This window comes from Rosa rugosa, chromosome 4 (assembly GCF_958449725.1).
Source record: "Rosa rugosa chromosome 4, drRosRugo1.1, whole genome shotgun sequence".
In the NCBI taxonomy this organism is placed as follows: domain Eukaryota; kingdom Viridiplantae; phylum Streptophyta; class Magnoliopsida; order Rosales; family Rosaceae; genus Rosa; species Rosa rugosa.
In genome coordinates, this window is record NC_084823.1 from 45,395,710 (window position 1) to 45,408,534 (window position 12,825).

General features: G+C 40.0%; 1 protein-coding gene across 1 annotated transcript; it reads left to right on the plus strand.

The window, feature by feature from the left end:
• Nucleotides 1–1,826: 1,826 nt before the first annotated feature.
• Nucleotides 1,827–3,477, plus strand: LOC133741974 (uncharacterized). The gene is made up of 2 exons (XM_062169674.1): nt 1,827–2,029; nt 2,115–3,477. The coding sequence occupies exon 2, from the start codon at nt 2,131–2,133 to the stop codon at nt 2,947–2,949; it is 819 nt and encodes a 272-aa protein (XP_062025658.1). The 5' UTR covers nt 1,827–2,029; nt 2,115–2,130; the 3' UTR covers nt 2,950–3,477.
• The last annotated feature ends 9,348 nt before the right edge of the window (nt 3,478–12,825 follow it).

Genomic DNA, 12,825 nt, shown 5'->3' on the forward strand with positions numbered 1-12,825 from the left:
CGGTCACAGTATCGCAGGAATCGCCAACCTCCGCACCGTAAACAGTATTGCAATCGGCATCAATAGCCTCGACTCCAACTGCATATGCAGAGTTCTATGTATTAATCATTGAATGGCTGAAAATAAATATTTATGCAGGCTAGCTGAAAAATGAGCAAATTAGTCTTCTTACCTCCAAGCTGTGTACTACTCTCAGAGATCGAAATCATGAGAAGAAGAGAGAGCACCAGAATCAAGTTCAGAACTGTTGCCATTTTGTTGCTAGACCCAGTCATCACGTTCTTCACTAATTTCTTGCTTGAATACTCTGAATTTGTACTTGAACTTGTACTTGTGATTCTAAGACGTACTGAAGAATTAGAGTGTATTTATAGAGCTAGCAACACCCTTAACTTCGATTCCGAAGCCAGCTAATTCCCTAGAAGTTGCCGCATTGGATTGCTCGATCATTGCCGGCCATGGTATATAATTTGATTCCATCTGGATTGGATGTGGCCGCACTTAGATCTTGTGATTTTTTGCTCTTAACTTCTTTATTGATTCTGGGACTAAGGAGTATATGTAGGAGTGCGGCGAAGTAAGCTAAGCGACAAGTGATACTAGATGGAACTGCCTGAAATCCTTTTATGCCATTTATGTAAGTTGCAGTCTAGCTTACTGCCATTGTTATAGGTTAGTCTCGCTCTGTCAAGCTTGGTATAAATTGTTATTGTTTAGCACGATAAATGCTACTATTGCTTTGTTTTAGATGAAAATTTTCATGTACATACCTAACAAAGAGAATAAGAATACACCGTGAGGGGCATTGAAACAAATAAATTGATATATACGATTCAGTATAATTTCAATATGTGAAAAGAAATTTAAAGATCACTGATTTCAACTAAAATTATAAATGTGTGTTTAAAAGGTGAAAATTGTACATTATACGTGATATATTGATGATTTATGTTACATGATAACATCTTAGTCATTGGTGTCATACTATTGTCTGCCCTCATATAATGATTTTCATGTGCTTCTCGAACTAATAGAACTCAAAATCTCAATGCCATTTTTTCTTATGATTTTTCAAAGTCAAAGTACAATAAAAATTCATTTGAAATTTTGGTGTTCCATCAATGGGAAAACGTTTTGAAAACCATGCTCTGCGAATGGTGAGCTTTTGGTACATAAAACTTTTAAGAAGATGTGGTTTAATTTTAACATGTTTCAGCATGTCATTACATGCCACGGGTGCCTCCATAATTCCAAAACACCTCCCAACATGCCAAACCATACAAAGCCCTAGTTTTATTTAAATTATCATGTTTCTTAATGTCACCAGTGATAAATCATGATCTTTAGAAGGTGCTCTAATTTTTTCAATGACAGCAGTCGGATTTGGTTTTTCATGCTTCATAACCACCTCACATGGAGTGGTCTGAGCTAAATGACCGTGCGGCTAGTACTGATTCTGAAGTCCATACTCCTGCTTTTGTGCATGTACGTCAGGCACCCCCTCCTCCTCCTTTTGCTAAAGTAAATGTAGAAGGGGCTTGGGATGGGAACAATCAGTGGCGGACGCACAGTGGGACGAGTGGGGGCAGCTGCCCCCACTGAGCTTTTGACATTTGGCAACTGAGCATTTTTTTTTATATATATATTGACATATGCAACTGACCTGCCCCCATTGAGCTTCCAGAGATGTTTCCTTTCTAATATATATATATATATATATATATATATATATATATATTGACATATGCAACCGTGCATCTCACCATGCATCTCACCAAATCTCTATCATTCATATATACTTTTATCTATGCAAAGGCTAACCCCTTTCCCCAGAGTCCCAGACGACCCCAGACCTTTTCTTCTTCTGTTTGTTCTACTGAGAATCCCCAAACAACCGAACTCAGTACTCAAACAACCAAACTCAATACTTCCAGTCTTTGATTCGAGTCCGACGTCATCGACTCTTTTAGTTTTCCATATCTGCTCTTCTGCAACTCAGCCTTGGATTGATCATTGATGTATCTTAAAGGTTACTTCTTTATCTTCTAGTTTACTTCCTAAATATATGACTTTGTTGATTAGATTAAGTTACTCTGTTTTTATGAAAATTGCAGTTGTGAAAGATTAAAGATGGAGAGATTCTTTAAACGAACATCAAATGAGTTATCATCACCCCTCATAGAGAGTGAAAGATCAAAACAGAGTCGGGTAGAAATTGATTTGGCTAATCTTCCTTCTGATCCTGGAGAAAGAACTAAAATTTCAGATTATCATCCCAATCTTAGGGATCAAATTAGAAGAGAGTATCCGCTAAGAGGTCCTTGTCAGCCTAGAAATCATCAGTTTGTCCAAACACAGGGCGGAGAAGGGAAACGAAGGTTTGTCTCTGATTGGTTTAATGACTTCCCTAATTGGTTAGAATATAGAGTAGCCAAAGATGCTGCATTTTGTTTGTGCTGCTATCTGTTCAAATCAAATGTTGGTGAGCAAGGAGGAGGTGATTGTTTTACTGGTATTGGTTTTCAAAATTGGAAGAAAAAAGAAAGATTGCATGATCAAAACCTGCCCCCAGTGATATATATTCCTGCGTCCGCCACTGGGAACAATCATAAAAGTGGGGTGGGGGTAATCATCAAGAATCACAGAGGATTCTCGGTGGCTGTGGCTAGTCTACATGGCAACCACAACTCTGCCATTGAAGCTGAAGCTCAAGCAGTTGTCAAAGGATTCCAACTAGCTGCCCATTTGAAGATCCAGAATATCATCCTTGAAAGTGATTGCCAAGATGTTATCCGTGCTTTGGACAATCTGATGTTCTGCCCAAACTGGAGAATTTCTCTAATGATCAACAGAGTGAATCATCTAAAGCCTTTGTTCAACGGGATTAAGTGGAATTGGATCCCTCGTGAAGTAAACCTGTTGCGGATGCACAGTGGCGAAGCTAGCTAAGTTGAAGTTGTGCTCTCAAGATTGGGCCAACAGGCCTCCAACCTCACTCACCTCTCTGCCCTCTATCTTGACTCTTGAGAAATGATGGACTGCCAGATCCTCCTTCATCAAGCTTTTGAACCAGCTTTCTGATCCTTTTATTGCTTTCTTTCCCTTTCTGTTGTTTCAGTATTAGTTTTTTTTTTTTTGAGGGAAAGGAGGTCAGGTTTTATTGAATAAAGATGTCTAAAAATTACACAACTTCAGCTGCTAATGCAGCTTGTAAAAAAGAAGGGGAAGAAAAATAAAAAGTCTCCACAGGGAGAGTCCTAGTATGAGCAGCCATCAGATGTGCCACCCTATTTGCACTTCTCTTTGTATGAACTACGCGCAGGTTTGCATAAGCATCCAAAATGTACTCCATATCATCATAAACACGTCCCAAGATGGACAAGTTACTCCCCTCTCGGCTAAGCAATTGTCGATACACCAATTGCGAATCAGTCTCCACAATAGCTGGCAAATAATGATTTGTAACTACAAACTCAATGGCCTATTTGCAGGCTACAGCTTCCACATGTTCAGGTGATAGTAAACCCGAAAGAGATTTACCTCCTCCTGCTATAAATGAGCCCTGCCAATCCCTGACAACAAAACCAGTGCTCCCTTTTTTAGATGCTTGAAAGAAAGAACCATCTACATTGACTTTAAAACAGCCCACAGAGGGAGCAACCCACCGAGTCATTCTAATAGTACCAGCTCCACTATTCCCAATCTTCCCTTGCAGAAAACGAAATTCATGCAGCCTTGACATAGACACGATAACTACATCAACAGCCGTACCAACTTTGTTTTCCCAAATTCGATTATTTCGTTCTTTCCACACCCCCCAAAGAAGGTATACCAACTCACCAAGTAACTGTAGAGATAAGTCTCTGGCACAAGAACTAATCCATTCCAACAGACCCAAATGAGCAAAATGAGGATTATAACAAACCTGTGACAACACCCCATGTGTTTGCAGCACTTGTCTAGTGAACTGACAGTCACGACACAAATGCAGTGTTGTTTCCAACTCCTGCATACACAACGGACAAGTCATGGAATCCAACACAACTCTCTTTGAGATTAATCTCTCCAAAGATGGGAGGATATTGTGACACACCCGCCATATATGAACTTTGGCTGCATTAGGGATGACAACCTTCCACAGCTTTTTCCAAAAACTCACCCCAACTGGCAGCTCAAAAGGGCTCTTAGAAGAAGAAATAGAGAAAGAGTATCGGTAAGCAGTCTTCACCGAAAACTTGCCATTCTTTTCAAGTCTCCAAACCTCCCTGTCATGCACCTCCCTAGAAGATAGAGGAATTGATAAGATTGCTTCAGCTTCATCAACCGAAAACACCCTTCGAATGAGATTAATGTCCCAAACCCCTGTATGACAAATCAAGTCACTCACCCTATTGACTTCATTCATAGCCAAATTACCTTCTCTAGGCTTACAATCCGGCACCCCAGGAATCCACGAATCCCTCCATATGTTCACCAATGTCCCATCGCCTATCTGCCAGTAAGTGCCTTTCCTTAACAAATCCCTTGTGGAAAAGATACTTCGCCAGGAATAAGAAGGAGAGGCATGGGATGAAGCTGTCCAAAAAGAACCTTCTGGATAGTACTTAGCTTTAAAGAGTCGAGCTATCAGCGATTGAGGATTGCTGATCACACGCCATGCTTGTTTGGCTAGCATAGCGGAATTAAATTCTGATAAACTACGGAAACCTAGCCCTCCTTCCTCTTTAGGATTGCACAAAGCCTTCCAAGTCTTCCAGTGAATTTTTCTTTTATCAAGAGTACTCCCCCACCAGAACTTGGCACAAAGTTGTTCAAGATCCTCACAGAATTTTTTTGTTAATTGGAAGACACTCATTGCATAAGTTGGAAGAGCTTGTGCCACCACTCTGATGAGAATGTCTCTACCTGCACCACTCAAAAATTTTCCTTGCCAATTGGAGACCTTCTTGGACAAATTCTCCTTGATATACTGGAAGGTAGCAGTTTTCTTCCTCCCTACATACGTTGGAAGACCCAAATATTTTGCATGGGAAGCCACCACCTCAACTCCCAATAGGCTGGACACCTCATCTTTCATAACTTCTGAAACATTTTTACTGAAAACAATAGAGCTTTTATCAAAATTAACCAATTGACCATATGCCCTACCATATGTTTCTATAACATCCTGTATCTGGAAACAGGCCTCTAGAGAAGCGTCAGCATAAAGCATGCTATCATCAGCAAAAAGTAAATGATTCACCCGAGGGGCTTCACTGCAAATCTCAATCCCAGGGAGCAATCCGAATTCCTGCTTTTGCTGTAATAAGGCTGAGAAACCCTCTGCCCCAATTAGAAATAAATATGGGGACAGAGGATCACCTTGCCGTAATCCTCTACTCGGAATAACAAGACCACGAGGCTTTCCACGCAGCAAAAAAGAGTATCTGACAGAGCAGACACACTGCATCACCATCTCTATCCATACCGGATCAAAACCAAACCTTTCCATCACCTTCCTAAGAAAAACCCATTCCATCCTATCATAGGCTTTGCTCAGTATTAGTTTGTTGCTCTTTTTTCTCGTGTAGTTTCTCTCGCCTTTATGGCTTAATGAAGTTATTTTCAGACAAAAAAAAAAAAAAAAGGTGTTCTGATTGATGGTTCTTTTTATAATTTTTTGAAGTTGAAAAGCAAAAAAATTCACTAGAAAATTCATTCAATATTTCAGTTTTCTACAAGTTTAGGCACAATCTAAAAGTCATATTCTATGAATAACACATGGAATTTAGATGATGAACTCCCCCCCCCCCCCCCCCCAACACACACACACAATCCTCTTTAACTTTATCACTCTTGACGGGCACTTTAGGCAGGATTTTACTCTTACTTAAAGTCAAATCCGCTAACTAAATGATTTAAAAAAGTAAATCATTTGACCGATTAACTTTACCTTAATCATAAAAACTTCATTTGTATACGTCACTGGCCTTAGCTGGGTTTTTCAACTTCTTTTAGCGCATATATGCATATTAGGTCCAAATCCAGTTTGCCCATAATATATGTTCATTTAATTGCCTTGATATTAGAGAAAGAGTAACTTTGTTAGTTCGGTATTGATCGATGCTTTTATAAGCATATGATTTCGTGTTAGAGGTGGCAAACGAGCCGCTAAGCACGAGCACGGCCCAAGCTCGTTAGTGGCCCGGCACAACCCGAGCACGTTAGAATAACGGGTCGGGTTGGGCCTAGGAATATTAGCCCATTTGCCCGGCCCGGCACGGCCCGAGCACGACATATTGTGGGCCGGCCCGTTACAAACACAAAATTTCATTTTGTTTTTAAAAATATTAAAAAACCACAATGATGAGATTTGAATATTAGACTTTTTTATTTAAAATCTCATGACAATTCCACTAATGCTATTTGTTTATGTTATCAAAATAGTGAAATAAAACATTATATCCTTGTTTTGACATAAAGTATTTTTTCTAAATATTAAATATATGTTTATTTTTGAAATAAAAGGTTAATATCAATAGATAACCAGCCAACAAGCCAGAGTCGAACATGCACTTAAAGACAGAACAATGGCGGGGTAACAACCACGCTCCTATCTAAGCAATGTAAACTCATTACAAGACAATTTTGAGCCCACTTTGTAAGCGAACTCATAAACAAAGAACAACTCCGTGTCTTCTAGGGCAAAATCATTTACTAGCATCCCCATTAGCCAGGCGCGTAATTGCGGTACCAACAGAGAAGCCACTTCCTAGCAAACAAATAGGAGCAATTCCTTATCCATAAGCCGCTTGAGAAAAAAAAAAAAAAAAAAAAAAAACACCAATCTTATTCCAAATAATTACCAACTCCCGTAGCAGCCTTGATCCGAAACGATTGGTCCTAGACCAGATGCTGGCCCAAATGCCCAAGAGTGTCCACCTCTTAGGCCAGGCCCACCCCCAACACTAAGTGATCAATGAGGGTGGCAAGACACCCTCCCTGCTGGCCCACAACCTAGAGCCCAACAACCCAAATTTGAGCCCAGGCCCAAGCCCAAACTTGAGCAATACTAACTGTTGCCCTAAGCAGCATCTGGCAATCTGTCGCCGCCGCCACCAAGGTCTCCGGCGGTCGGCCACTCCAGCACCGCATCCCCTCAAGCCGGCAGCGAACCAACCCTTCAGGACCGGTGCAGCCCAACACTAGAAACACCAGCCCAATCAATCCCGCAGAGATCACAAACAGACGCTCTGCAATCTGAGCACCTGCACAGCAGCCGGCGACTCGATGATGCCTCCGGCGACAAACGATGCAGCCCTACAACCCAACACCTGCACAGCGGTCGAAACTCGGGATTGCCTCGACCCACCGCTTCCAAATCTGTCGAAACCAGCCACCCAGAACCTGCTGGATCCGACTGCCGACGCCGCGAAACCAGAAAAAAACACGGTCAGAGAGGCCTCCAAATCAAGAAACCTCTCGCCGCAAAACCACACTCGACGCTGAGGACCCGCTCCGCGCCGCTGCCGTACCTCGCCGCTCCACGGACGTCGCCTTGCTTGAAGAACGCCGCCGCCAGCCGAAACCTAGGTTTCGAATTACAAAGACGGACCTCTATTAAATATATGTTTATTAATAAAGACTAATCTCATAATAATACAACTATAGAATGAAGGAAAGAATAATATGATACTAAATCTTCATTATATTAATAAAGATTAATCTCACAATAATATACTAAAAGAAATATATTTTGAGTTATTTTTTTCTTTCTTTCTTTCTTTCTTTCTTGTAGTGGAATATAAAAAATTATTAGAAAACTAATCTTAAAAAGATAAGATTGAGAAAAACATTGTAGAACTTAATTTATTTGAATTTTCTAAATAATTAAATAAAATTATTTTTTATTTATTCAAATTAAGATTTTAAAATCTTGCTTTATAGTGGGTAGGCACGAGCACGGCCAGTTTATTGGCCCGGCACGATATGGGCTCGGGCCATGGGCCAGACCGGGCTAATGTTTAAAATGGGCCGGCACGAGCCCGACACGATAATAAATGGGTCGGCCCAAGCACGGCACGAAGCACGACTAGGCCCGCTTAAAATGGGCCAGGTCGGGCCGAGCCGGCCCGTTTGCCACCTCTCTTTCGTGTGTGATTTTTATTGAACACATTGTACCTTGCATTTATCTATATAATAAACATCATATATATGAGGTGAAAACAAGTATTATGTTTGTAATAGGCCAAGTTGATTAGCATTTTTGGTTGTGCACTACAATCACAATTTGTTTTTGAATAACGGTTTTTCAAAGTTTGCCCTATATATCTAATTAGAAATTTTAGCTCCGCCACTCACTATTTATACCTACCCAGGAATAGTTACCGGTGAAAAGTCACAGCTAATTTAATTAAGAGAAAAATTCAGTCACCGTCCCCAAACTATGCTGTCAAGGCCAATTTGATACCCGAACTCTCAAAAGTATCAATGTGATACCCAAAGACATATTTTGATATCAACGTGATACTTCCGTCAAAAATTTCTAACGGGGCCGTCTGTTTGCTGACGTGGCAAGCACGTGGGTCCAATGTGATATTTTTATCAGGGGTAAAATGGTCTTTCTCTACTAATTAATTAATTAAAAAAAAAAAAAAACAAAACAAAACAAAACAAAACAGATCTCTCTCTCTCTCTCCCCCTTTCGCAATCTAATCCTCTCTCCTTTCTCTCTCTCCACCATGGCCGCTTCCTCCTACCCAAAAACCCCAAATCTGGTCCTCACACATCATATCTCATACCCATCCGCCTCGAATCCACCAACTACTTTATCTGGTCCTCATCTCATGATCACCATCTTCACCGCCCACGGCCTCTACGGCAACGTCGACGTCACCATCAAAACCCCCGACAAATTCGCCCTCAACGCCGGAGTCGAACCCATCGCGCAGCTCACCTCAGACTTCAAGCTCTGGCGCCGGTACGACGTCGGATTTGCAGACGATTACAAAGGGAGGCGACTTGGTGAATGTGTATGTGGGGAGGATTGATGAGATAAGGACGAAGCTCTCGTCTGGTTTGATTGGGGAGGATTCTAATTTGGCGATAACCGAGAGGGCGACGACGAATTTGAGGGCGACGACGAGCCAATTGACTGTGAGCGTGGTTCTGTGGTGGAGGTGAAGTCTGAGGTAGGTGGTGGAGGCCAAATCGTTAATGGGTCCGACCCAATTGATTGTGGGCTTGGTAGTGTGGTGAACGTGAAGTCTGAAGTTTCAGAAAATTTGAGGAGTTCTATTGAAGAAGAGTTGGGGAAGGTTAGTTTGGTTGGAGGGAATGAAGAAAGTTTGGTTCTTGATAGTGGGAATGAAGTGAGTGAGGATTTGGAGACCAAAATCGAAGGTGTGGAGGGTGTGAAGAGCAAAATGGAGAGTGGGATTGAGAGCGAAAGTTCGGAGTCGGAGAGTGAGAGTTCATCAGCAGCATCATCTTCTTTGAGTAGTAGCTCTAGTGATGAGGAGGAGGAGGATGAGAGAGAGAGTGATGATATGGATGAGGAGAAGGATGGAGAAGGGAATGTGAAGGCGGAGGCGGAGAAGGAGGGCAATGAGGAGGCTTGTGAACTTGAAGAAGGTGAGATAAGTGGTGCAGAGCAGATAGGTAATGGAAGTGGTGATGAGGAGATTGACCGTGAAAGTTTTCAGGTGGGATTCCAATTTTGGGAGTGGAGATGGGATATTGAAATTTTGGATTAGAAGTTGAATTGTTTGTTCTTGTTTTCTCAATTTGAATTGGATTAGAAGTTGTCAAATTGCTGCATTTGTATGTAATGTGAGATTCTTGATGTTGGGGGCGGTAACTGTGGTCGGGGTTGAGCTCACGTTCGAGACCGAAATCGGAATTCATTTTGGGGTGAGTGGTTGGTGGCTGGTGGCTGGTGGCGGAGCTTGCTTCGAAGGTTGCGGCAGTTTAGTTAGAACAGAAGAAGAAGAAGAAGAAGAAGAAGAAGAAGAAGAAATGATAAGAAAAATAAAAATAAAAATGAATTAACAAAAACAAAAGGGTAAGTTGGTCATTTAACTTTTTTTTTTGTCTCCACGTGCTTGCCACGTCATCAAATAACGGAGCCGTTAGGAATTTTTGACGGAAGTATCACGTTGATATCAAAATATGTCTTTGGGTATCACATTGATACTTTTGAGAGTTCGGGTATCAAATTGGCCTTGGCAGCATAGTTTGGGGACGGTGATTGAACTTTTCTCTTTAATTAAAGCAAGCACACATATTGCTGATGGCCTGATGCAGCTAGCTACCAAACCAGCAGCCAAGCAAATCCATCGTTTTAGCGATCAGGAATTCCAACCTTTGAATTCTGCTTTGTCATCCTGACCCTTTCCTCAGCCTTATCTCTACAACACTACTTGGCAAAGTTGCGTCCCAAACTTCTGCAAAAGGAAACTTCCAAGCAATGATCGAAGTCATCGAACTAGCTAGCTAGCACAGCACGATCGAGAACCTGGTTTATATGTACGTGTTGGCTCTTTGACTGAGTTTCTTTTCTTTTCTTTTTCTTCAAATCTAGCTAGGTTTTACTTGCGTATAAATTTCACTGTCAATTAATAATCCAACTATACTTTCGTGTACGCTTTCTTTCTTCCCTGGAATGAAAATTCTACATATAATGATCTGACGTATGCTCGGGGTCAGAACGGAGTAATGGCACGATCGAACTATTTTTGTACGGATGCGATCATTTTGAAAGACATATCAAACGTGTAATACTATATTGTTTTATTCTGGTTCTAGAATATGGGATTTGAAAAATGGTGCCTGCTTTACTCGATAGGTTGAAGAGAGTGACGTTGCAATAGGAATTGATTTCTGAGGGTTTATTTTTATTTTTTTTTAGAATGATTTCTGAGGGGTTTCAAAGAAAGCAAAAGCCAAACCAAAAATCTTCATCTGAAATTAGAGATTTCACATCTAGAAGAATTAGGTTTATATTAGCTTTAACCTTGGATATATATATATATATATATAGCTGCAGTTAGTTAGGGTTGGAATGGGGTCGGATATATGGTTCCGTTTTATCACCAAATTGACAATTGACTAGCTGACTGCAGTTATTTTAAATGCTGTAACGGAGAATGTATATTTCTTTCTTGGGTCACTTAATCATAATCTTTGATTTGTTTATAAACTATTAAACGTTATCAAACTAATAGATGTACACATTTACAATGCTCATTTTGAATTGTTGATATGCATGAGATATGAATTTGAAAGTAAATACCGATTTAAAGATTATTTTTTACGTGACATGGCGGCTCCATTACGTTGAAAATTAAGCACACCGGCCAGTCGGTTTTTTTTTCCTCCATGTCTCTCTTTCATGGCACGAGCCCCACATCACTCCAGAGTCCAGAGAATGAGAATGGGATGACTTTATGTTTGCAGTTAAAGGAAAATACAAGTCTTGCAATTCAATAAATTCATATATAATCACCCTTATAAAATCAAACTCTCAACCATCTTGCCTTTAATTCTCAAATCTGGAGTGTCGTTTTCCCAAACTACAATTGGCAATAATGTAAAATGAAATTGAATCAAACTGGATAGAATCATATTTATAGAGATGCCGGCAAAGTTTATTCAGGGCAATATATATAAACAACTATCTGATTACCAAAAAACATGAAACAACTATTCCAGGCCAAATATTTTATGGACAAACTTGATTTTGAGGGTTGGCCATATATTGGCGCAGACCTTTTCTTTTCATCTTTATTTGAAAAGAAAAAGGGAAAAAGAAAAGGGAAGAGATTCCCAGGAAACAAAAAGAAAGATGATTCCCGGAAACCTGGACACTACTTTAATCCTTATGGCCGGTGTTATGGTATCAATCAATAAGAAACAGATCTCCATTTTACAGATGAAATAGATAAAACAGTACTCTCATCCCAATTAGTTTTGAACAAGCCCGTCCCCATACTATACTCTATTTACGTAACATATAGTTACTTCAATGTCTTGGATCAATAATTGATCCCATATTTTGTTGATTTATTGCGGTAATGATTTTTGAAGAGTGATTAGACCTCATATTCGCACTCACTGGATGATGAACAATGAAGTTAATTCATATTGAATTACTTGATCAAATGTTGATTGAAAAGCTAAAATGAAATATATATATGGAAATAAGTGGTTTGTATCCGATACATTAATGTATTGATATATCAAGCAGACTAATTCAATAGAAAGATTATTCGACATAGTCTCGAGTGAATTCATGATTATAATTTAAGTTTACCTCTGAGTCCTCTTTTATATTTTCGAGTTTTTTTTTTTTAATCTTTTTTCTTTTCGAGTTTGGTAGATCTGATTTTTGATTTGATTTCCAGAATTCCCACATGAATATAAAAGTGTTTGGACAGCTACAAAGACATGTACTTGTTCCATGACCAGAATTTTGTCGAATGCAAAGCCACCAACAGACAATATCACGCTCCCATCTCATAATAAAAACAATGACCCAACCTTTACCAATATGCCAAAAGCCAAACCACCCAAAACACCAATTTCATTGCTTTCACGCGTTCTAGTGTTATACATATTCAACTTCACCAAATACGCCAAGGCAATTAACTACAGTCATCACTCTAAATAATTAGGTACATCAAAATCAAATCCATAGCCTTTTGGAATCCGAGTTACACCTCACCGGAAAATGAAATTAATGGTCCAGAAGTTTATGTGATTCGAACTTAATTGTATTGTCCAGACACATACAAAAGATGTAATGATAATTCGGAATGCAAAAGTAAATCCATCAGATCCAGCGAA